Consider the following 27,599-nt stretch of genomic DNA (forward strand, 5'->3'; position numbering starts at 1 on the left):
ACGCACCACAATAGTTTGACAAATAGTGACGTGTCCTCTATTGTGCCCCAAAAGTGGATAAAACAGTGACCAAGTGCCCTAAAAATAAATATGACTCAGTGCCATCTAGTGTGCCATTAAAGTTGACAAAATATGATACAGTGCATCATTTTGTTTTTCCCCAGGTGGACAAATATGACAAAGTGCCCTCTTCTGAGCCTTGTAAATGGAAAAACACAATGAAGCATCCTCTAGGTCGCTCTCTAATTAAAAAAAAAAAAAAAATTGTGATTAAGTGTCCTTGTTGATGTCCGCTTAGTAATAAAGTGCCATCTAATCTGTCCATCTGCCCTTAAAGTAAGAGAAATGTGATTTAGTGCACTCTGTTCCCTAGGCTTTAGATTGGCTTCAAGGTGCAGTGTGTAATATTTAGCCTAGTAGCATTTAGCTGAACAAACTTAGTAAAATAAAGCAAAACATTTCTAAGACGGTCAATCTAAGTAAGTGTTTAGTCATCTAAATTCAAAAGTAGCTATTTGGAAAAAACAACTCAGAATAAACCTTTAATTCATACATAAGGAGGGTCCCCTCCATGGATGCCGCCATCTTGGATTTTTACACATTTCCATGGTAACATAGAGGAAAAAAAGGATAAATAAAGTTATTGTATTGTATTTTATTCACATTACAGATACACATTAAATTCAACTGGTTGCCATGGTTTCCAGCAGAAAAATGCAGTCTAGAACCCACTTCTAGATGTTGATATTCAGTTTTACACACTGCACCTTTAAGGTCTGGTTTAGTGGAAATCTCCCAGAATGCCTAGCAAATCATCAGCAAGATTTAAAAATTATGACAGCAATCTAATGTCATAATTTATTGTTTCCATGCATGCAATGTAAAAAAATTGCTTGTAGCAAAAATGTCTATCAGAGACTTGAAGCGTTGTCCTGTTTGGAAGGGAGAGGATTTCACCACTAACCTCTGTAACTCTGCTTCAGGGGTCAAGCAGAGGGCCCCGCTGGAGCAGGGGTAGCGCTGTTGCCACGCAGTAAGAAGGTTCCTGGTTTGAATCTATGTCAGACAGGGTGTGTGGAGTTTGCATGCTCTTCCTGTTCATGCGTGGGCTCTCTGAGTAATCCAGCCTCCTCCCACAGTTCAAAAACATGCTTATTGGATTGAAGGGTTACTCTAAATTGGCTGTGAGGGTACCTGATTGTCTCTATTTGTCAGCCCTGTGACTGGGATCACTTCCTGTCTCCTGCTACCCTGCATGGGATAAATGCTGTAGATAATGAATGCATACTCTTATGGCTGGATGCACACCCTTGATGTGTCTTTAAATATACCATGTAAAAATTACAAACATGCACATTGAAAAAAAAGAAAGAGAGGTTTTGAAAATGTTTAACTTTATTTTTCTTTTTCACTCCCAAGGTCCTTACTGCAAAGGGCAAACTGTACGTATGGCTGGGCACAACAAAAAATCAAACATAGGCAACAATGACTTCTTGGCATAAGTGTGATATATTCCACACAACATGATACCTTTGGGATAAGACAGAGGTGGTCTCTATTATTTAACAAACATGATGTCACTGTGAAGGCTAACAAACAGAAAGAGGATGCAACAGTAAACAAAGGTTATTGTTTCTCCTTATGGAGGAGAAGAACACCTAATGACTGCGATATTTGGACACCTCACTGAGAACAGCACTCATTCAAAAGGCTCTCACATACTCCTCAATGTAAATAACCCGATTAAACACTGAACACAATAAGTGCTTGGTGCCAGTCAGAACATTGGAGACGGCTTCAGAATCACAAAGATAATGTGAGTGGAAATAGTTCAGTAACATCTACTGAAAATATCTCGAATTCAACACATGATGTCATGATATAGCACAGAAAGATTCAACTTTTATTGGGATACAAATGTAAACAAGATTAAATTTGGTGACCTAAGGGCTCAAAATTATTCAGCTGGAATGCAAAATTACAAACAAACTAGTTCCCTTTAATTGTGTTTCGCTATCCCTGAGAACCTTATTCATAATAAAAGAAACCAAAGTCTTGAATAATAAAACACAAGATCAGCTACACATAAGCCTTTAAATATTTATAGTGGCCGGAGCGTTGGGGTTGGAAACACACTGTATGAAAAGAATGGCCACAAAATTAATGATGATATGTGATGACCCTGCATCGATGGTGCTATGCTGCCAGAGACTTCACTTATTTAATGCTTCATTATTTCTTGGATGTATTATGAAGGAGTCCCTGGGTATTTGATGGAAATCATGGGAGAGCATTGCTGAGCTATCTGAGGCTGATCAATTCAAGCAGGCTGACACAAAAACATTCAGAATATAGTCATTTTGGTTCATTGGTGTGAAAAGAAGAGATGGAAACTGATGGATACAAAACAGACCAGGGACCAAACATAAACCCTGAATGCCCTAAGTGTGAAAAAAGAGGTGTAAATTATTACAACAGAAAAGATTAGAGGAAATAGACTGTTATCCCACAGCAGCCACAAAAATATTAATCTTTGCAGTATCCACTGAAAAAATGTCAATTACACAAAATAGACTATATCCCCACAATGACCATGTTCCTGTGACAACACAATCAGGGTGGGAGGCTCAAATGTTACCATGTCATACGAGTATATTTGATCTCGTTTGTCATATAAATGTAGAGATTCTGACATTTAAAAAAGCATCAGTTTCAATGAAAAGAAAATGGAGACTGAAAATGGAGACAGAAATCAAACTGGATTTCATGTTGAAAAACATGGCTGAATGCAAGTGGCAACCTCTGTTGTTCAAAAATTAAGTCTTTAAGTTTACACAAGCAAAATTAGTTTATGAGCTAAATATTGAGGAATTCTTTTAAAAGGAACTGTTTATTTCAGCTTCACATATTCCCTCATTTTAATTTTGGGGTTTTAGTTTCAATTTGATATGACAGTGGATGGAGTAGGAAATTGGGAGAGGAAGTGAAGGAATGACAAAGGGAAAGGGGCTGCTAGCTAGGCTTGAACTAGGGCTGACTGCTTGGAGAGCTACAGCTTTAATATATGGAGAGCAACCAAATCGCTAGTCCAACGATGCCCCTACTTCAGTTTCACATTAAGTAACTAAAAATAGGATTTTGACAGTACAGAGCACAGGGCAGAGGTTTCAAACTCAACATCATGGATATAAACCTCAACTTAGTTTAGTCTATTTTCTTTTTTTTTATTTGGATAGTGACACAACGGATATAGTTGTCAGGATCTCTGTCTATCCAACGAAAAACCGAAAATAGAATGACAAATCATGTCAACATTTAAGCTTTCCATTATAAATGTGGAATATGTTCACAGTGGGAATCTGTGATTGTTTCAGTGAACACAGGAAAGATTCATATCTTGAACATATAATGATCAATATGCATTGTTCAGCCAACACCAAACCTCAGTGTCTCCCATGCTTTAGAATGTAAATGAGCCTTAACCTTGTTAAAACATTAATAAAAATCTCATTTTAAATCAGCAACAGAAGACTTAAAGAGGTAAAACATCACTATGGCTGTGAATGTTGTGAATATTTGGAAATGTATGAAGTGTGAAAATATCAAGGGCATTGCGCAGGAGTATTTGGCATTTCATGTTTGTTTTGTTCTTCTCTTCAGACTTGCTCTGGTTCACGACTGGAGGGAAAAGCAAGGGCGCCAGGCCTCTGATTCCCTTCAACTTTTCATTTTATATTTCTGCAATTCCAGCATTATTTATTTCTACATCTTTAAGGCCACAGTTTGAGCGAACAAAAAGAGTCCCATCTTAAACCAAAAAACTCACTTTTAGAGGCCAGAACCATTCAGAATATGGACTCTTATGGGCAAGATTTCATCTACTGTAAAATCTGGATTATAAATTGCACTGGTATATCTGACAGTCTGTTTTTAGGGGTCTCCCAGAGGAAAGGTTCAAATTGCCTACCTGCCCTCTATTACATTCATTAAAGCCTACAATATGGAGTTTCTGTGCAGCTGTGGAACACTTTTGGCACCATTTATCTTTGCTATATCAAGTTTGCACTCCTGTCAGGTATTACCCGGTAGCTGAGCTCTCAGCCTACAGTGATGCTCCTGAAGCTACAGACCTGCAGCCAGTGTGTCATGCTGCTCACCTGCGTTGGGTCTTTTTAATCAAACTTACACCTCACGGTTTATTTAATTCACAGTATACCACTGTTTTCTTTGAATGTAGGATTAAGACCTAATGAGGGAAAAGAGCTGTAAAAAGCAGCACCAAAGCCCCGTCAACCTGGTCTATGTTGCTGTGAATCCCAGCATACTGTGCAGGATAAAGCAGCTACTTGTAGTAGCATTTGTATACTGCATTTGTAGTTAGGAAGATGTTCATCTCAGCAATTAATACTGCTATATTGGTTGCACTGGTGTATATGAAATAGGGTCAAGGTCATTTTCAAGATAAATGGCCATCTTTTAGATTAAAAATGCACTTTATTTGCCAGATTGTACAGTATTTCATCTGCTACAGTGCCCATAGTACCACTTCATATTTTACTGTACCAGTAATGGGCTTTTTCTGCTAATCAATAGTGTTTCAAGTCATCTGTGAGGATTTAAAAACAATATTCTGGATGGTTCTGGTCTTTAGACATGAAACTTCTGTACAAAAATATTGAAACGGACAAGTGAAAGTCAATAATCACAATGTGTCTATCACCAAACTGGATTGAACCCCTGTGGAGCGATAACCAGCTCAGTCTTCCCCCTTACCCAATGATGCCCACCACCACCCACCACCATGGGTGCCTCAGAACCCCACAGTATGACGCAGGGGTCAGTATTGCATAGATACAGTATATGGTGTAGCTTTTCACATACGCAGTCACAGTGTTTGGGCGATTAATAAAAAAAAAAAAAAATCACTTTGTGTCCGTTTATTTTCTGCCCGTCCGAATATCCATCAAAGAAAAAAAATTCTCGAGTGGTCGGTCTGATTCTCTGTTGGTGCTGTTACAAACGTGATCACCACAGTATAAAAATAACCCTTCGCTGAGGTCATCAAGTCTCCCACGTCAGTGCTGATAGGGCCTTTATCAGGGTCACAGTGCAATGACAAACTGTGCAGTGCCACGTCCACTTCCTCCCTGCACGCCAACCTCAGAGCTCCTCCTTCTTTTTGACCACCTTTTCCTGATCCCGTCCTCTTAGGCTGCGCATGAAACCAATGAATCCCGCCTCCTATGAAGAGAGAATTTTAGTGATCATTTCACAGCACGAGGCGATCCATCACTCTTGAAATGCCTCGCTGTGATCTAATAGAGATCACAGACCCACCATTAAGTATTATCTCAACAAGCCTGGCAGTGCCCAGATAAGAGAAGTAAACACAGAATCCAAATATTGAGAAGTTCAAGGTCAACCTGATGCATTGTTCTCTGCTAACAACTGTGGAACACTTCACTTAAGTTTGGGCTGAGCTGTGAGGATGACCCCAGACCTTTATTATTCAGTTTTCATAAATAATTCAGTCTGTATAATAACTAAGTCCTCCTGTGGTGAAAACAGGAGAAATACTATGGAGGCTAAACAAGTGCAAACATCTGAACTGTTTGAACTTTGGAGGACTCAGGAGAACTGTTCTCAAACAAGGAAGAGAAATGATAAGAGTTTTTGTAAAAATGATGCTGATATGTTTGCAGAGTTTACACAGACAGACCAACAGTGAGAATGAGTACAGCAGCAGCCCACATTTATGCCCTGATTTAATTTAATTTTTTACATGATTCATCTGCAAAGCAAAGAACTATACAGATCCAAATTTTGTGTGATATTAATTCTTAAACCTCCCCACATTCACCCTTTCAAGTATGCAACAAGTGAGTTCTGTCATTTCAGATGACGTGTATCAGCATGTCATTGTTTTTCTTAAATCTACTGACTCACTTTTGTAACTTGATACACTTAATCTCAGTCAGAGAGTAACCGGGCCAATCAGCATCATTTGAAGAGAAAGACAGGGTAGCTATAGACATGGTGTAGTTATAGCGACTGCAATTCTGTTAACAATGTCGACCAGTGAAGAGATTAGCTCTGGCCTAGCTATAGCGGCTTTTTTATCAGAACTGGATAACATTTCTTTATCAAAAGAAGGCCTATGAACTGACTGAAAGCTTTTCTAAGTAGATAAAATGTTTTTGCTCTTCTCCCACCTGGCTTTAGTATGTGTTTTAACCAACTAATTATCAACTGGCTCCACAAATAATGAACAGTCATAATGGTTGCCTTTGGAGCACACTTTATGTAGTTTATTCCTTGGTTGCAGCACTAGCCTACCATATTGTTTCGTTAAACTGAATGGCCCATAATGGAAGTGACAGAGTGTCCTTCCAGTTACCCTCAATGTTTTTTTTTAAAGGTTAAGCCCCTCTCAAACACTGATATACATATAAATATCACATTTATCTGGATGATGCTCTAGAGGAATGTGAAATCTATCCCATGCCATGGAAATGTGTGAAAGTCAATCTGGTGTGTCAGGTAAGTTCACATGCCAAGTAAAAATATTTGTTAGGTTATAACTCTTAATAACTTAATACAAAAAGAGATATTTTTTCAAGTGATAGACTGATGTTGTTTGATGACTGAATGCATTTTGGGTTTTTTTCCTTTAAAAAATATATCTGGTCTGATTTAGTTTTGCTAAAGCAACAGTTGTTTGAAACTGATTGTAAGGTTGGCAATTTTTTTAAGGTGCAGAGGGGGCAGAATAAATTAATGAATCAAAGAAAAAAGAAATGTTGGGATCAGCCACATGGGCAACAAAAACCCAAGACTACATGACAATGCTGCCTGAGTAGTAGTGAGTTTTGGAGGAGAGAGCCATACAGCCATATAACAGAGTGACTCATCGTCTCAGGAGCGTTTGCAGCACTTCACACCAAAGTGTTAAAGGACACATTCTCTTCCATCGCTGGAGGAGAAAGAGTGCCACATCATAAAGGGTCCTTATGATCCCAGCTTCACCTGCAAGTTCAGCACAGTCAGCTACCAGCTAGTCAAGAGTTTTCTTTCCTCTGAGGTTGTCCAGACAGGAGTGCTGCAGAAAGCCCAACAGTATCCAAAGAAAAACATGCACCTCTACTCCCACCGTCAGAAGGACACAACAGGTGCTGATGACTATGCATGGGATGCCAGCTTTACTAACTTGCCTAAGGCCCTGTCTACATGGAGACAAATTCAGGAGTATACGCAAAAGTTTTTTTGTCATATCGGTGTTTCATCCACATGGACACAACGTTTTAGAAGCCGTAAACACTACTTTTTGAAACCGCGTCCCAGAGTGAACAAATCTGTAAACGCTTACCGTTTCGTCTCTGTGTGGACAGCCAATCATATCATTCTTGAAAGTATTACGTCATACATAGCATAGCCCACGTAAGCCACATGCGCGAGTCCAGCTGAAAAAACAATGGCGGATTACAGGGTTGTGTTCGTGGTTGTGTTGTGTTCAGGGTTGTGTTCCACCACAACGAACAACAAATGGTCATTTAGAGCAGCATACGCCAGATGTTCTTCAGTGGTTCCGTGCTTACACGGACATTTCCTGAAACAATTCCATGTTCACAGAAAAGGTTTTCAAAACGACAGGGAAATATATCGATTTTGTCTCCATGTGGACAAGGCCTAAACTGGCACCACGAAACCTTTGATATTCTGATACTTTGATACCAAGTGTTAAAAATGCTAAATGTTGTAATGTTATAACAATCTCGGTGATTTTCAATTATTTTTCATATAAATCATGATCATGATCATCATGATCAAAACTCTAAAAAAACCCAACGGAATTATCATAAGATGGCTGTGTACGAGAACACTAAGTCAATCAAAAATTGTAGGCAAACTCTACAGAATACGGCAGTGGTCATAGTCTGTGGTTGTAGTCTTTAATTGAGGCCTGCATTTGAACCATAAACCATAATTTAAACAACCCTGGTCTATGTCCATGCTTACAGGAAAATTATTTACAGAGAATAGAGTCTTTTTTTAACCTGACAAGCCAGGTGGATTTGTTTCACACGTCCATCTGGAAAACCTTCAATACTAAGCGTTTGGGAAAGGGCAGAGCCTTTGAAAAAACTATGAGTGTGATTGGATGACCGTGTTGTCTGTCACATCTTTACTGGCCAATCAGAGCAACAAAACATGTGATGTAGCTGCGACCGAGGAATAACAGGAACCATGGAGACTATAGACATGCCAGTGCATGACTTTTGTTGTTCTTGAAAAGAAAACAACTCGATGCTGTTCATTGTTCTTCTTTTAACAAAAAAATGTCATCAAGTTCTGATAAAACTGGTGCTTTAGCAGCATCCACACTAATGTCTTCCGCCATAACTGCACCGGCCTCTTGTTGTTGCTTGCTTACGTCAGGACTACCTGAAACTACTACCCCTTGTCCCTGATTGGTCCTGTCACTTTCTAACTGGGCTATAACAGTTCAGATGGGAGCTTTGTAAGATAGATTCGCCAGTGAGAAACAAGGAAATGGTCGAATCCATCTGCTTTGCAAGGTTAGTCTTTTTTGTTTTGTTTTGTTTTGAAAAAAGGTGTTTGAGGTTACTGCTTTTTGCTGCTATTGCTTTAGTGTCAGCCTAAATTTAAAAAAAAAAGAAAAAGTGTGACAGTGTTTCGGTCACCATCATGAGTATACATGCATGAGTATTTGAGGAAATTACCCATTAATGAGTGTCTATGACTACTTTTGTTGTTGTTGCTGTGTTACTAAGACAGGTATTGATAATGACTGATTTCACTATTGGCATGTTTGAAAAATCTGATCAATACAGGTATATTTGATGTGTCTGGCTTTAAAACTGTACCTGTGTATAAATCATTTCCACTGGTTGTTGCATTTACTACAACCAAATACTTGAAATCCCAACCTAGTTATTAAATGAGGTAGGAACACAGAAAGGCACTAAAAATGTACTTTATTAGTGCTGGTTTCCTTTTTAGTGTGCTGTATTGCAATTTCAACAAAGAAGTCATCCTAAAACCTTCAAAATCCTGATTATAAATTTGCTTTTTATGGCTTTATAATATAGCTGTATGGGTGTAATTCTCAAATAATCCTTTAAACTGGTCTATTGGCTGATATCTTCATTACTGGGCTATCTGTATAAAAATTCAAAGGACATAAAATCCTTTGCCAAATCATACATTTCAGAGGGTGCTACATGAAAGACTTTGCAACATCAACAATTACCACTGAATCATTCCCCGTGTTACGCCCTATTCCTCCAAAAATCTGGCATTTCCTTCACAGAATAGATCAGCAGCTAATAATGATCTCCATTCATTTGCAATGCAAAGCTGACAACACATTATGAGACTTTCAAAATCCCCACTCCAACTCGTCTGACTCTTGAGGTTCAGTGGCGGGGCAAAATTATTTAAATTAAACCCACGCACACTTCAGGATAACATCTACTGACTGACTGACTACGGGGACTCACTCTTGGGCACAAACTAAAAGACTCTCCATGGTCCTTTAAATGTTGGATTTTATCAAACTGGTATCAAACTTTGATGATCTGAGCAATCCTTGATTGAAATGTACATTGAATGTGCACTTTGAATCTGTCTATAGATTAAAATGCACTAAAATGACAAAAAAGTGAGAGTACAACACCACTTACCCCTCGATCTCCATTGTATTTTTCCACAAATTTGCCGTAGTTGTAGTGGTTAAACGTTGGATATCCCTCCACTCCTTCCTGCTTACAAAGCTCATGGTTCTGTCCTTTAGTACAGTCAACAGCGGCATACACAATCTGAGGAAACAAGACAGAAACAGCTTTAGTAAGATGTCAAACGTTATTTTCCTTTATTCATAGATTCCACATAGACATGTAGTATCTGTACACAAGGCTGGGATTAGCCTAGAAAAAGGTTCCACTTTCTGTTTGTAGTACATTTGTACTCCAAACTTGACCAACTAGTAAGGCTTTGGTGAATGCAGGGGAAACATTCCACATGGACATGAAAACAAAGACGGACAAATTAACAAATCTGCTTAACACCATGTCACAAGGGCCAATCAGAATTTACATTTTCTTTCTCAAAAGCATCATAAATGATCAATTTGAAGTCCATTTAATAAATATTTTAAAAGACTTCTCTTGAGGATGACTGGACAAAGTTTACATTTTTCTTTTTTCACAAATGTGCATCATGATGTGTTTTTACTGCTAAATGAATCCTCACTGCATTTGAATTCCAAGTAAATCACAAGAAAATTTTCTTTTTCCGACTTGTACCAGAGGTCACCCAGAGTGAAGCAATTGTATACCTCACATTTAATTATTGAAGAGAAACACAACTAGAGACTGTACAAAGCATTGCATAAAGTTGTGACACCCATTTGGTTACTGAAGCCAATCTGTGGCAGTCGGCATGAAGAAAATGCAGTCTCACTCTCAAACCAGCTTTAGGTGAATCTAGAAACAGACAAAGAGTTAGAGCTGGGGTTGGGCTGAAGCCTCCTGACAAACAGCTACAATGTGCTGTCTTGTAGTCATATCATCAATGCCCCTAGTTATGAACAACTCATCTTCCTAAAAAACAGATCAGTTATAGGATTTTTTTCTTGGGTTAATAAGGACGTAAAATATGATACGATCATCATTTGCAGATATATAGTGCCTATGAAAAGTATTCACTTCTTTTAATCCATGACAATTTTAGTTCATTGCAACTTATTTGCCTCAACTGTGGATTGCAAAACTGGCAAGATATGTAGCATCTTTGACCTCCTATAATGTTTTGAAAGCAGGTTTAAAATTAGGCTGATATTCAAGCATAATCATGTTCTGTTTTCTAGTACAGTCATAAGAATTTCAATTAACACCATGCTTATTCATTATGTTTGTAAACTGTTGAACTGTCTCTACTACACTGTTTATTTTCAGAATAAATAAACTTTATCAAACTCATAGATCAATACAAAAAATATCCACAGAGGATATTACAAGACAATTTAACAGAGAACTCAATATTTATCAACCGTATGATGACTTTGAACAAGTGCTTACATTCATTCAGCCACTCAGGCAGCCAGCAGGCTCCACACAATCTCCTCATCCAAATTTAGAGCACTTGTTTCTCTTTCCAGGTTACAAAAAAATGACTGATGTTTTCCTCTCCAGCTAAACCATTTGGAGTGGGCGACAGAGGAGAAAAATCCCACAACAATCACTCCTACATAAAAACAACAAAAGAGATTTATGCTGCGAGGCTGTTGCATCGATTAGTGACAAGCCGCCCCAATGAGGCGTAAATGCCGCCTCACTGATACATGGCTCACTGTGTGTCCTTTTGGACAGCTGAAATGTCACCCTCTCTCGGGGTGCTGAGTGCTGCACATTGAACTTGTCACTATCAAATAATCGCTCCCCGTCTGTCTGTCTGCTTGGGCTGAATGTGGAAATGACAAATCTGCTGGGGAAGGAAAACATTAGACACTTTGTCTGCACGTCCAACCGTGAAGTGTCGCTCAAAACTTCTTGTCCTAATTACAAAATACAAGTGGCCCGCTTCTTTGCACATGCAAACACAAACACTCAAAGGCTGTGAATCTGCATAAGCAGCAACATATTGTTTGATGAGTACACAGTTGTTGAGTGCTTGCTTCATCTGCATCAGCAGCAGTTCAGACATCTGCCAGCACACAAAGAGAGGACGGGGACAGAGGAGTCTTCTGCACATCTATGGGGGAGATATTCTTCTTCTATGGTCTGTTAAGCAGGTGTCTTAAACCAGGCCTTGACGCACTCCCACAAGAAGTGATTTCACGGACTTGTTGCCAGCTGTGTATATTCAGCATTACTGTAGCATTTCACCTTTAAAAACGCTAAATAGTCAAGAAAAATATTGCTGACAACACTGAGTAAGGTACCCAGGGTATTCAACAATGGAAACAACAGGAACATTGCTGTAAAAATTTGAACACTAATGCAGGACAGTTGGGGAATAATTTCAGCAGCTGCAATAGGGGACAAGCTGTAACTACCGCCTCTGTCTGACTGCTCGTCCCTTCGTGTAATCAATCAAAGTTGCTGTAAATTGACAGGAGAAAATTAAGTCGTAGAGTTCTTGTTTTTCAAAGGTCTGCAGCTAATTCTATCATTGATCCATCTTCAGCGGAATAGGGCCCCACATCATGTCATTGATCCAACTGTAAAACATCTGAGGAGCAGTAAATTACAGCTGGCTCGGTCTCTACCCACCAGTGTCATAATGAGGAGCAGAGCAGAAATTAAACTGATTAACCCTAAACTGAATAACATTCCTAAGCTCCTATGTAGAACTTATAACAAATACACAGAGGAGAGACTGCTGTTTCAGCAGATTCCCTTATAAGAGTAAAAGTTAAGAGGATGTATTTAAAATCAGCTTCAATTTTTTTCTTTATTTAAACACTAAAATTGCCATAGAGGCCTCACTGGATCCAAACAAAATTCAGAGCTATGGGAGGTGAGCAAGGCAAAAAATAACAAGAAAATTCTGGAGAAAAAAAATTATACAACCCAACTGTGTTTATATCATCTTTGGAAGTTTTTCAATCTGATAAGACAATTCTTTTCAAACAGATAATGGATTTTTATAGCTTTTTTATGGGTAGGGGAGGTTATGGTTAGGACGTCAAGCTGCGTAATTATTTATATCCATGGTGTTTTTCTAAGTTCAGAGTTCAGCTGTTTAATTTTGGAAAAATAAGGCCTCAAATAGGGTTTCTTAACAAGAATAAGTCCTGTTAAACAACTAGAAACAGAAAAAGATTGCACACTCTACAGTACTGCCAGTTTTGGATTATGTAGGCACTTACATACACAAGCAGCTGTCTCTGTACTGAAGCAACTGGATAACCTGGTGGGTGATAATCAATATAGTTTCAATACCATCATTAGAACAGATATCCTGGTCTAAGTAAGTCCCCCCTATTAAAATACAAGATAAATAGGGATAACCAATATTGGATTTTTTCCAAGAGGCTGATTAAGTATAGTAAAGAGAGAAGCAGGGAAGCAGATAGTCTGGTAGTTGTTTTACATTTGGGGCTTTCTCTAACTGATAGTACAGTTTAAATTTGTATATTATACTTAAAGAGGTAGTGAACACTTTAACTTTTTTTCAGCTGTATACTGAAGTATCTGACTGAACTATGATAAAACACATTAGTGCTGGTGCAACTTATAATTAGCTCAAATGGACATCTGCTTAATCTTTTCTGAAAAGGCGTGGCTTATGTGACGCAGAAACCTAACATCGGTAGGTTTCTACGTCACAAACTCTACATAAATGGTAGAATTTTACCGCCTCTAACCAACTTTACGATTCAGAGACCACTCCCATCCTCTCCTGTACTGCCTCGGCTACGAGAGCTCCGGCTTACTTAGTAACGCCGGTGCTGGAGCCAATGGCCCAAACAGGTAGCGCTCAGGACCACCACGGCCTGCTACCACACTATAGCCTGCTTCAGGGGGCTCAGTTACACCCTAGATAGACCTTTAACCCTGTTTTTACATCCCTGTTCTCTTTCTAGAGAAAGCAAACAGGGAAAGATACTATCTGCCCTTGGAGGGGAGGCAGGTCGTGTCAGCATTGTTACTACCTGTAGCTTAAATGAACATAGCTTAGTATGCTGAAAGTGGCAATACTGTTGGCAATACAGACTTCTAACCGGTGCTTTGACATCCCTGCTCTCTTTTTAACAATTCTCTCCTTTCCTTTCCTCTCATGAAAATTGGGTAGTGGTGGGCGGTAGCGCATATAGCTAAATCCAGCAGGGGTGAGCTCCAGCCTAAGAAGACTTCTAACCTTGGCTTTACATCCCTGTACTCCTTCTTACCATTCCTCCCTTTTTGCTTCTCTCTTTTCTAATGAAAATGGAAGTAGGGGGCAGTAGTCCAGTGGGGATGAGCAGTTTCCTAAACAAGTCTCATATCATGGGTCTGCCTTCCTTGTCCTGTTTCTAATATTTGTCGTTGGACTAGTTGGATGAAACACTATCGAAGGGAGATTCCCACTTGACAACCCATTGGTCTAAAAGGTTGGGTTGTTTAATAATGGACATAAGGGGTATCCCAATGGTGAACTCTTGCATACATCAACTCAAACCAAATGTCAGAAGAGGCACTAAACATTATTGTTCTGACAGTGAGGTTGTCCTTTACAAATGCATCTGGGGGTTAAAACAAAAGAAAGCCTACCTTACTACACGTGTGTAAAACGCTGCATCAGAAAAATGAGAAATAATTACAGTAAGTACTGTAGGTTAAAGTTGAACCAAGAGCCCATCTGGGAACTATTATTAATATTTCCACAGCTGATTGATTGGGTAATTGTTTAATAGTTCATCTTTATTACAGGTCGTTATGTTTGATTGTTTTATTTTAAATGTTTCTGGATCTAATGACTCATTTTTCAAAGTTGCTTTGGTCCAAAATAAGGTATAGTGTTACATAAAACTGATTAAAAGGATGAATGATAACAAACATATAGTTCCCAAGTTGTGTTAAGGCAGAATCAGTCTTGAGCAAAGCAAGTGATCATTCAGAGCTGTGGATGTAGTATCAATTACAGAGAAAGGAAAGGGGAGTTTGTTTTTAAAAGTACTGCATTTTAGTGAAATTAAGTGTTCCAGGAAGTAGTCTAGATTTACTTATTTTAAATGCACTAGTGTAATGAACACACACAGAAAAATGTATAAAAAAATACATTACGTGGATGCTATGCTATGCTTCCAACTTTGTGGCAACAGTTTAGGAAAGGCCCTTTCTATTCCAAAATGACATGGTTTGATGAGATTGGTATGGAAGAACTCAACAGGCCTGCACAGAGCCCTGACTACAACCCCATCAGGCCCCATTAGATGAACTCGAACGGAGGTTGTGAGCAAAACGTTTTTTGTCTAGCTTCAGTGCCTGACCTCATAAATGCTCTGCAGAATGAATGAGGACCAATTCCCACAAAAAACTCAAATCTTGTGGAAAGCCATCTTAGAAGAGTGGAGACTGTTATGACTGCACAAGAGGACCAACTCCATACTGAAAAACATATACTTGGATACAATGTCATTATAGTCCCTGTTGGTGTAATGGTCAGGGCGGATAAACACTTTTGCCCATATAATCTATCTGCAAGCTCTGCATGCTACATGCTCAGTACTAAAAGGACTTGATCAAAAAAGGGGGCCAGCATCTTTCTGTGGATAATTCATCCATATGAAGATAAGCACTTCCAGCAAGTGTGACCCTTTAATGCAGCTATTGGTAAGAATGTGTGGAAAACACAAACAGCCCAGAAAAAAATCATGTCCCCAGGCCCCCTGCTGACATACAGCACAGAATGTGGAGTTTTTAATTGTTTGCATCTTCAAAGCGTGAGCTTAGCTTGTGTTTGTCTTTAGTAAATGAGGCAAGGGCAGCTAATAGACTGATCAGCACTGGCCTGGTACAACACACTGGGGCTCCGGCTTTATAAATAGCAAGGATTGCCAAGTAAACACATGCCCCGTTCTCAGATTTACTCTTGTTCAAACACAGCTTCACACCTCCACTGGCCACTGGAGGGACAACGAGAGGGAAGAGATCTTAAACTTGTGCATTTATGTAACCTTCACAGATACGAGGGTCCCCTGGTACGGCAGCTTGTGGGGGTTTCATCAAAGGGAAACTGATCCAAATATCACAGCTGAATGGGAAAGCAATGCCAGAGTGCCTTAAGCTGTTGTGGCCACTAGATACTGGATCTAAAATAACATTTCTGACTGTTTTATAAGTCACACGTTCCTATTACAAATACAGAATCAATATTTCCTACTGTTAGATGGTGCAAAAGAACAGCAGTTTGAGTTACAGGTTTGCCATTTTGAGAACGATTGCACAATATCAGATTTATCAAATCTTAGGTAAGTCTGGATGACTACAAGTGTCTCATGATTAACTCACTAAAAAGTGATGAATTTCAGTGTTTTCTCTAATAATAAAGCAGCCATGAAAGGAGGAGATGTATGTGGCATTTGCAGAGGTCAAGTTAAAGTAATCCTTAGACTTATACTGTAGTAAAACATTTTTTTCCTTGTGAGTTTTAATGTTCTTGAGAAATGTTGCAAAGAGTTGCCTCAGAAAAATGGATGACTAAATTGTTCAGGATACGTCACTGCTTCAAGCATCTGACAGTGATTTTTTAAGATTCCAAACAAATGAGGGAGTGACATTATCCTGAGCACTTTTGGAATAAAGTCTGGTTAACATCAAGCATGTTGAAGAAAAAATTACAAAAGACGGTGACATGAAGTTTTTTTCTTGTAAACTGACGTGATCAATTGTAGCATTAAGTTATCCAAGACACGTGGCCGTGTGTTTTTAACAAATGTGTTGGAGTCACAGAATTAAGGAGGTTACAGAAAAATAATGAGCTCTGCAGTCAGAGGGTATTAACAGGAAGAGCAGGAGTGGGAGTACGTCGGGACACAAGTCCAGAGGGAAAAGGAATGAGAAGGAGTGAAGATGATGGAGAATGAGGAGGAGTGTGTCCTGTTGTGATTGCATGAACCTTGAATAACCCCGAAGCCCCAAGTGCACCGAAGATTAAATGAGACTGTGTGGGCTTCAGCTAAGTGGTCAGATTCCTCACAGACGCATGGAGACAAATATTAGGAACATTCGGAGTTCTTTGAATACCAATGATTAAAGGCCTTATTAATGCCGGATCTGACCTCATACATTGTTTTTGCTTTGGTGTTGGTACTGTGCCAGACTATGCAACAAAAATCTTGTCCTTATGAGTGTTACCCAGACAAATCATTGTATGCTGTCGTCATGTCTGTCTTCGCGACTGTGAGAGACAGATCATAGATCACTGGGGTAGAAGCTCAAGGGGATCACAGTGACAGACGAAATGCTGTATGTGATGCTAGAGGTCTCGTGGTCTGAAAAGAACTAAACAACAACGAAGAAATGATTGTGGACTCATCCCTATGTATCAAGAAGATAATAGCATGATCTTCCAATAGAACTTGAAGTACAAATGTAAACTTAGCTAGCTATGCTAACTTTTCTGTATGTAAACAGAAGATCCCTGGAAGGAAAAACAATTTGGTGTGCTGTCTTGTATAATGTCACTGTTATAAAATAATAATGTTTAATGATACAGAGGCAGGGAGAAATTATGTCCTATTAGTCGGTGTCAAGACGTTGCTGTTGACATTTGGTTAAGGTGTCAAACTATGCGGAAGATAGGATAAAAATCCTGACATGCCAGTCTTGTCCAAGCGTTTCCATTGGGTGTCCTGAAAGCATTGATGATTATGTTCCAGGCATTCATATTCAGGTCAGACTTTCACAATGGGCTTCAGTGATGCAACTGACCTATGGCTAAGTCCCGCCCTCAAATGCGATGAGCCAATCACAGTGTGTACAGCCATTCCCATACACTCAGACATCCTCTGCCCAGACGTCCATTGAAATACATTGCAGAAAGTCAGTTTTTGTTCGGTTATGAGTTATTTTATTTTAAGTTTAAAAATGGTCAAACGGTGTTCATGGGGTACATGCAACTACGACACAAGGTATCCTGAGAGGATGGGTGACGGGGTGTATTTTTTACCCTTTCCCTTTCCTAAGCCACATCTCAACCGAGAAAAGTGTCTTCTTTGGATAAACTTGTGCGGTAGACCACAACATCAACTCAACATGAATAAAACTAACAAGGATATCTACGTCTGTTCTAAGGTAAGTCAACATGTTATTTGAGGCAACATATTGTCACTTTGCTGGAAAGAAATGTAAAATTATCTTTAACATCTCTAACGTTAGCTCCTAGCTGCGTTGTTCGTTATGTCACTTTGTTTGTTGGGAGTTCATTGGCCTATTTTGTTCTAGTTTTTGTACTTTGGTGATCATACATCATTGTTAGCTGTTGCCAAAGGGCTCTAGTTAAACTAACGTTAACTTCTGGAGCTTAGCTTCATTAACTTAACTGTAAAAGCCGATAACATAGGTTGACAAACGTTATGCTGAATGATTCAATGTAAATACTGTAGCACCAAACTAACGGAGAGACACTCTTGGTAAAGATGGTAAAAAGGCCATTATATTTTCCTCATATTCTGAGCCATAAACCTTAACTTCAGTGGTACTTTGATGCTGATCCTCTATTGTGTTGTCTGAGATGGTGATGGCAACAAGATGCAGTTTATCACATTTGCAATGGGACCTTTAAGATTTGGCTTGTAACTGAAGCTTTTAATTGACCTTTTCAACAATAAAATGATTAATAAATCCCTCCAATACATAGTTTAGACCCTTTTGGTGACTTCTAGATATGTGATCTTTCTGTCTCCCCAAATCATCAATGGCCTCCTGCGAAATGTCAACTGGGCCAAAATCTGGTGCAGTCTGTGTAATCTGGTCCAACCTTTAGACATTTTATTTCCTGGTTTAATGGTTTATTCATTAAGGACAAAAATATTGTAAATAACATTGTAAAAGTGTGTCCCATAGTTAATGGAGTCAGGCAAACAGAGTTGTGTTTACTTTGGGAGGCTCTGACAAAAAGGAAGGCAAAGAACTTTATTAGCCAGCCTCATCATATTTTGGCTAAGGTGTCTATGGTAATTTCTACCAGTCACTGGTACCTGGCACTAATTAGTAAAACAAACCATTACTCAAAAGCTTTTATTCCTTCCGTTGTCAGGTTACTGAATTCAGATAGTCATTTCAACTGACATTTTTTTAACTCCTGGGACAAATCAGATTTCTTCTTTTATTTGTTTTCTTGGTGACAGCGACCAATCAGGGCCAGCCAAAGATAAAAAAGTGATAAGATAGTAATCTGCCAGTTGGAAAGTTAAGAAAAAATAGTCTTCTATGGCCCTAACAATAAAAAGAAGCCAATTGGGCTCCTAAAATTGGATTAATTAGTATTTTACACACTGGACTACAGAATGAGCGAAAAATGTGAACTGGTTTTATGGAGATAAATGATAGTGATAGCTTCTGTTGTAGGTTTGTCAGAAAGTTTTTATTTATTCTCCTGATAGGCAAGACCTGTAGTTACTAAATAAAGATATGAAAAAGGCTTGGTCATTGCTGATCTGGCAGTGATTTGTATAAAGTTCTATGAGATTAAATGTCTGAATTGCCCTTTAACTTGGTCTTTCTGGTCATTTATAATACATTCATCTGACATCTTTGCAGCACCCATATGATGGTCCAGGTTGTCTTGAAAAAAATAGATGTCTATGACTTGTTTATACTTGGAAAGGTTGAGATTCTACAGGCATTTTAGCATAAAAATTATGGGCGGACCAAAAATAGCAGAAAGTGGATTGGAGTTCACACCTTTAAACAATTATTTAAGCCATTATAATATTTCAAAAACTGCTGCAGTGCCAGGCTCAAGACAAACTGAGTCGATCTATTGCAGCACACAGCTTGTGTAAAAAACCCACACAGGCCAACAGATAGTTTGTAAAGCGAGCACACTCACTTTGTGTTGCTGTTATAATGTTGATTAATATTACAACAATGTTGCTAACGTGCCTATGGCCAAAGGAAGTAAAATACAGTTAAAGCCAAGAGTTTAGCTTTTAATTGTTTTGAATTTCATGTTTCCATTTATTAGATTTTAGAAGATGTTTTTTAGGCAGCCTAAAGTCAAAGTGTTTTGAAAAAGAATATCATAATATACAGTACTGTGCAAAACTTTAGGCATGTTTGGGCCAAAAACTGAGGCTGAAGTAAGGAGCGTGATCGCAGGTATGACCATGGGGGCACCATGGGGTGGGTAGGAGGACTGACACAACCCTGGTTGTGTTCTGGATGTCCTTGCACATTCCTGGGCGCATGGGAAAAAAATCTCTTGACAAAATAACAAAGTCTGCACCCTTAGGGCGGAATAAGGGGTGGTAAGAAAGCATGGCCTCAGGAACTGTCCAGGTAGGTACTATGGTTGCCAGGAACCCCTGGCCATACTGTGGATGTCCCAATGGCTTGAAAACTGCAGGTGGTCTCTGGGCATATCACCAGGAGTGAAAAGGCCGAGACTAGAGAAATGTAGTCGAGCCGGACCTTGGCTGCTGAGCAATCGCAAGTGTTGACATCTGTCAAGCTTGACTCCGGCTGCCCTCCTACTATCCCTCTACAGCCCTGGGTTGTGGCACATCAGGCCTGTGATGAATCCTAAGCCCCCTACCTGCCTAAAACTTAAACACATGACAGTATTTATTTGTCAATAAATTCTAGTTGTTGTTATTTGTGAACATTTAATTTTACTCTATTTACCAAGTGTTCATCTTGACTGCACTCAGAACATTATTCCTCCTCCTCCAGCTTTTCTGCTCAGTTCGACTATAAACATCCTTAACCTGTTCCCTTACATTTCACTAGACACAGAGATTAAATCAATACTGCACCTCTCTGCTAACTGCAGCTTTGACATAAAACCAGTACCGTTAGCCTGAGCAGACCTGAAAGATCCTTAACACAGCCCTCCTGTTGCTTTATGTAATGGTATCTATGTAACTGGATGTGTGAACAAGCAGCACTAACCTTGCGGTCCTCCTTGAAGAGCTCTGCAGCTGTGGTGAAATGTGGTACAGCGTTTTTACAGTGTGGACACCCTGAAAAAGAAGAAACACACAGATGGGATGTTATTACAGCTCATCATGACACATTTAAAACTAAAACATACAGCTCCACGTCCTAAAAAGAGCCTTATATAGGCAATAATGTCTCATAAAATGATGCTTCTAACACGCTGACATTCACAGACACAAACCTCCATACATCATTTACTCAACATCAACATGGCAATAAAGCATGTGGCCCTTCACGATCCTGCAGTTATTTAGAGGTTTACGCCACATTAGAGATGGTTCACTTGCATGTTATGAGAGACTGTAAATCTCTTTATTGCTGTGATAAACACAACCTTGCTGTGCTCCAGCAGCCCTCCATTCACGGTGAATCAATACTTACAGAAATACAACAGCAGGAGCCACAACCACAGATCACACCTATTGGCACCAGACTGAGGTTAAGTGAGTGGGGGCAGGATGATCTAATAACAGAAAGGCTGACTTGGTTATATGAAAAACATCAATCTGAGGGGGAAGATTTTTTTTGTTATTGTATCTCTCTCAATGATGTGTTTTTGCACTGCTCTTTTAATCTGTTTTACATCTACGAGATGTCTTTTTTCTTTTTACGTCCTTCTTTGTTGGTTGTTTGCTACTTCTTTGGTAGGAAAAAAAAACCCAGTTCTGCTGTTTATTTCAATCAAACTATTGTTGCTGCTGCTGTTGCATTACAAATAGCCTTTCAAGAAGAGAACAGGCAGAGGGTGACCAGTGTACACTGTTGGGGTTAGACCTCCAGTCAGAAAAAGCCTTTGTAATGAGGTCTAAAAATTACACTTTTATCACAACCTATTTGTTTGCGTGTTTCTTAAGTTGACTTTTGATATCAGATGGTCAGGCTGAGAACAATAATGAAAAAGATGCTGATGACTAACTGGCTGTTCTGTACAGATGTTAATATATTTTGTCTTTTGCTGATTATTTTAATTTATCTAAGGGCAAAGTTAAATTCATTTATTGATGATATAGAAATGTAAAGCACTTAGTGCTGGAAATCACAGGATAACCCATAATACAATACAACACATAGCCCATGATAATAACATTACAGGAGATCAGGGGGCTCACTATGGACTGTGGTCTGTCACAAATCCCTCTGCTATGCTAATTTCATTAACCAACAACACAGCTCAAAGATTGAGCTACTGGGGCCAATAATGTTGTCTTGTGTGTGCACTATAACAAGCCGAGTGGATTTAACTGGTATTAACCAGATTTTAGACTGTTGTAAAAATCTATTTCCATTCCATCCACTGCTGTAAATTTACAGCCAACGCCTATGATACATCATCATATCTGATTACTGAAGGACAGGAAATAATCCTTAAAAACTAAAGTGTCATGTCATAAAGTAGAGACACAGTAAGTCTACCTAGCAAGAAAATACGTTGAGCACTTTGTGTTTTCATAAAAAATCTTGATATTCGGACTGGGGATTTGTTAATTGTATCATGCAAGAAAGGAAGAAAATATATCTCTGTATTAAAGTTTCTACAGACATCCATATGTGACAAATAAATCAGCCCTCTTTCTTCTACTTTTAACCTTTTTCAGTATATTGTGATTGGAGTTCCATATCTTATAAATGCAAGTATTGTCATTATAAGGAAAACTTCATGCATTTAGTTTCCCACGACTGACACCGGACCAGCACTAACCAAAGTTCTCAGGATTAATTCCTGAGTCATTAAAAGAATAATTAACATAAAAATCACAGAGTGAATAGATTTGAAAGTGCACTCTCTGATGGTGGCCATGGTTAAAGTCAGATTTCTTTTTCCTGTTGTGAGCATGCCCACAGACATTCACCTGCACATCGATGACTCTATTTCAACTAAATTATACATCAACTCTGCAGCTGTCCATTTCCCTTCATTTGTTAGAATTGCTTTCCTCAGCCAGCATTCAGCAGAAATCCATTTCCTGCTGAAGTACTCTTTATCCTTGACATTAAACGGCCTTTAAACCTTTACAGATGAAGAGTGCACAGCAAGAGTGAGAAGGCAGGTCACTGTAACTCCTCAAAGATTACCTCAGAGCCCACAAGAGCAACTAAATGAAAGCGGGCTGTCACAGCACGCTAAGTAGAGGAATACAGTATGTCTTCACATCTCACTTATCGCCAACCATTTACACTGCTTAAAAGCAGCTTAAAGGTAAGTGTACTATGTAATGACACCCGCCTCTATCATTCCCCTCCTCTGCTTTTACAAACATTTTCGCCAACTTTTCTCATAATTACAGCCAGAGAAAACATTTATGCTCAGAGAAAAGCAGATGGCAGTGTAATAGCCTTGTTTCTTCTGTCTTATAACTAAAGTCTATTAACAAAGAATGCAAACCAAATATGTATACAAGGCAATTAGGAGATAGCTTAACATCAGTTGCATCTGTGTTAATTAGATCAAAACATCACCACTCTGGCACCAAATACCAAACAAATAGATGCTGGTTTCATTTAATATTGTAGGCATAAACTGACTATCAACTTAGTACTGGCTGACATTAAAAAAACAAAATAGAAAGCAGATGAAATGGCATTCACAAACCCCTCAATTCCAGAAAACTTGGAATGCTTTGTAAAACACGAATATAAACAGAATGCAGAGATTTACAGTCCATAAAATCATTAGGCCTATAGTCAACCAAGAAAAAAACGTGGCTGACCGAAATTTCATCCACAGAACAAAAAATTAATTATTTGTCTGGGTTTAAAAGAGAAAAAAACAAAAAAAACATTTTAACTTAAAATCAGTCTGTGCCAGGTTCCTCATTGCACCTTCTCTGGGAATCATGGTCTTAAAAATTAATAGATCAGGCTCTATAAAGCACTGTTAATTTATTTCAATCTCATTATGTTGTCCAAACTAACAGCTGACTCAGAGAAGATCAGTGTGCTCCGGCCTTTAACCAAATAAATTCAGTGATCACGGTCCGGTAACTACTAATCCTATTATTCCGATCAATAGACATCTGCAGTAAGATGCTGCAGATGTTTTATCAGTCTGTGGTGGCAAGTGTTCTGTTTTATGCTGCAGTCTGCTGGGGAGGCAGTGTAAAACACAAGGATGCAAGGCGTCTGAACAAACTGGTTAAAAAAGCTGGCTCTGTGGTCGGAATCAAATTGAACTCATTGGAGGATGAGGTGGAGAGACGCGCACTGAGCAAGGTGGAGGCCATTCAGGGGAGCATGGATCATCCACTTCATATCTCCCTTAATGAGCAAAGAAACAACGGTGGTGGACGGCTCCTATCCCTGCGCTGCAGGACAGGAAGATTTAGAAAATCTTGTTGTATTGTATTGTATTGTATTTAGCATCATTTAGCCTATAAAATATCCTCCCTTCTCTGGGCCTGAGCTCATCTGAGATGAACTGACCTAAAGTAGAAAAGTGTGGTATGGTTTGACAAGTTCACATTTCAGATCATTTTTTCTAATAATGACTGTAAAATCCCTCAGACTAGAAAGGAAAAGGGAACATATAGATTGTTATCAACATGAAGTTCAAAAGCCAGCATATGTGATTTTACAGGGATGTATCAGTGCCCACAGCATGGGTAACTTGCACATCTGTGAAAGCACCATTAATACTGAGGGGTAAATAAAGGTTTAGGAGAAACACATGCTTGCTTTCAGATGTCATCTTTTCAGGGACATACCTGCTTATTTCAGTGAGTACACACTGAGTCAAATTCTGCATGAGAACGGCTTCACAGTAAGGGTACTAGATTGGCCTGCGTGTAGTCAAGACATGTCTCCCATTAAAAATGATTTGTGTACCAAAAAGTGTGAAAAACAACAACAGACACCCTGCACTTTTGAGCAACTTAAGATATAACTCAAGCAAGATTTGGAAAGAATTTCACTTTCAACACTTCAACAACAAGGGGTTTTAATCCCCAGATGCTTAAAGTGCTGTTAGATGAAAAGTAAGTGTAACACAGTGGTTAAACATGCAATTGTCCTAACTTTTTTGGAACATGATGCAGGTATCAAATTCAGGACATGTGTATATCTTCAAAGAACAATTAAATGACTAATTTTTTAAAAATTAAGTTTGTTGTCTTTGTTTCCAGTTAAATATAGGTTGAAGATAATTTGAAAATCCCAGTATTCTCTTTTTATTCCCATATTACACACTGTCCTAACTGTTTTGGAATTTGAGTTTGTTAATGCAGATTTAAGTTTATGACCTAAACCTTTGTTTTAAATCTGACTGTTCATTCTGAAGTAGCTCCTGATTCAACGTCTTATCAAACAGCTGCAGCTCATCAAATGCTCGACATGACGAAAGCTCCTCACTGATCAGACAGCACTGATCAGGGGACAGATGGACAGGGTGGGCTCCAGTGCAGCAGGTTGTTACTGCCTGATGTCACATCTGGAGTGTCTCTTTGTAGAAGGCAGTGGTGAAGATGCCAAGAGAGGCAGCAGCCTGACTGATACTCCCGGTCTGGCTTTGAAGCCCACATCAGACACAAAGGGCAAAACACAAATACAAAGGTGCAGGTGTGTGTCTCGGTTCCTATTGATAATTAAGCAGCTAAGCTACTCTATGCTCTCTTTGTTTTGATTTGAAAACTCAGATGAAGAGTGTGACAGCATGGCGTCCTTGTATTTTTAAAGAAATCCTTTTCAAAGATGAGCTCATGAATGGGGACTCTTTCCATCCTTTAAGTGAAAGTCACATTTTAAAGAGAAACAGCATACTTATTTTGTGCTAAAGATGAAAGCGGGGGTTCTCTAGAGGCTCTCATCAACATTTCAACATTTTTTAGATGATTATTTGACAAACACAAAATAGTGTCTCTTTCATTTTTCATTGCTAAAGTGTAAGCATTGGCACCAGAGGAGTATGCTGCAAATCAATGCAGACCAGGCTGGTGGTGTCACTTTTAACAGTTTTACATCCTTATAAATTCATAATCCTGCATGTAAAAAAACAATGGCATTAGTGTCAATTTTGGTAGCTATTTTACATTTAGTTTTAGTATTTTAATTTAAATGTTCTTTAGTTTTGGTCACATCTGAGTCCTTTTCACTCATGAAAGTTCTTGTCTAGTTTTAGTCAATGAAAACTAAGAAAAAAAATGTGGTCCAGACTTAGTAAATAAGAAGTCCTTTCCTTTAAATCTTGTGTTTGCATCTATATATATATATTATTAGAATCAATTCAAAAAGTTATATTGTAAAATTAATATACGGTGTATTCAGTAAGCAGATCCCCTTCAATTTTTTAAAAATGTTGTTATGTTGCAGCTTGATGCTACAGTATCAAATATTCTCATTGATCTACATTCAGTGTCCCAGCATAACAGACTAAAACCTAATTTTAAAAAGTTTTTCAAATTTATATTTAAAAAAATTAAATACAGCTTTGACAGACAGTAAGTATTCAGATCCTTTACAACAACGCTTTAAATCTATCTCAGGTTCCTCCCATTTCTCTGGATATTTGCTGAGATGTTTCTACACCTTGATTGGAGTCCACCTGTGGTCAATTAAATTGACTGGACATGACTGGAAAGGCGCACACCTCTCTATAGAAGGCCTTACAGCTGACAGCTGAAGACCAAGCTGTGAGGTCAGACTGCCTGCAGAGCTCAGAGACAGGATTGTTGACAGGCACAGACCTGAGGAAGGCTACAAACAATTCTGCTAAAAGGTTCCTAAGAGCACAGTGGCATCCATAATTCCCAAATGGAAGAAGTCTGACACAACCAAGACTGTTCCAAGAGCTGCTAGCCTGACCAAACTGAGCAATCAGGGGCCTTAGTAAGAACGGTGACCAAAACCTGACTGTAATTCTGACTGAGCTCTGTGTGGCGATGGGACAAAGTTCCAAAAGGACAACCATCCCTGCAACCGTTCTGCACTTTGTGGCAGAGTGGCTAGACGGAAGCCTCTCCTCAGAGCAAAACGCATGAAAGTGGTGGCTTTTACTTTAACTCAACAAACACCATTGGCTCAGTGAAGCCTTCTCTTTCCAAAAAAAACCTTAACATGAGCATATCTTAAGTTACCAGTTCCATTATAAGCTCTGGTACCATCACAAACTACACATGCAAACCAGTGCTAACAAGGCTAGAATTTGTTTGCCTTTTGAATCATATGTCTCCTGAGAGTCATCTTATCCGCTGTAAAGCAGGTATTGCTTCTGTAATCTCACTCTGCTAATAAAGCCAGAGCTGTGGATGGAGGAGGTATACCTTTGATTACAGTTGATTATTTTTCCTTTTTTGTTATGATTTCTTAACAAGTATATTCAGTTGCAGGAGCCCAGAAAGTTTGAGTACACATATAACACTATATCAGTCCAAATATTGTAGCCTAAAGCAGGGTACATAGTGTGTGAGTAATGAAACAGTTCTTGAATAATGGTACTCATATCAGGTACTCGTACTTATCCTTAAATAATAACAAACAGGATTTGAAACTTCAAATTATACCTTATACCTATCTTATACCTATATCTTAACAGATAGTACTAAGAAGGCTACATAAATGCACAAAAACTGTAAGTGTTTTGACTGTACTTGCCTTCATTAGAGAGATAGGACTGTGACTAGAGTTGGTTGGGGAAAAAGAGAGGGGAATGATGTAAAAGTAGTCACAGGACAGACTTGAACACTGGCCACCAGCCTGGAGGACCATGGCCTCTGTACAAGGGGCACGACCCAACAGCTATACCATCTGCATCCCAGTTTTAACCTTTAAACCTCTGAGGACCCCTGTAAAGAGACTGCGTCTTTAGACTAGATCGACTTGTACTCCAGATTCTGTTGTATTTCTTTTATTTGCACATCTAGATACTGTTTGGCACAGGCTAGAAACGTACAATGGATTTATCTGTGCTTGGATATTGAACAAAGCTGCCTGCTGCTATTG

General features: G+C 38.9%; 1 protein-coding gene across 1 annotated transcript in view; it reads right to left on the minus strand.

The window, feature by feature from the left end:
• Window positions 1-1,377: 1,377 nt before the first annotated feature.
• The window catches only part of pdia5 (protein disulfide isomerase family A, member 5), a 114,447-nt gene continuing 88,225 nt past the window's right edge, over window positions 1,378-27,599 (minus strand). The window contains exons 15-17 of the mRNA XM_041807244.1: window positions 20,622-20,692; window positions 9,705-9,839; window positions 1,378-5,241 (exon numbers count right to left, since the gene is read on the minus strand). Coding sequence (XP_041663178.1) covers window positions 5,161-5,241; window positions 9,705-9,839; window positions 20,622-20,692 — 287 coding nt within the window. The 3' untranslated portion in view covers window positions 1,378-5,160. The remainder of the gene's footprint in view (window positions 5,242-9,704; window positions 9,840-20,621; window positions 20,693-27,599) is intronic.

This window comes from Cheilinus undulatus, linkage group 15 (assembly GCF_018320785.1).
Source record: "Cheilinus undulatus linkage group 15, ASM1832078v1, whole genome shotgun sequence".
In the NCBI taxonomy this organism is placed as follows: domain Eukaryota; kingdom Metazoa; phylum Chordata; class Actinopteri; order Labriformes; family Labridae; genus Cheilinus; species Cheilinus undulatus.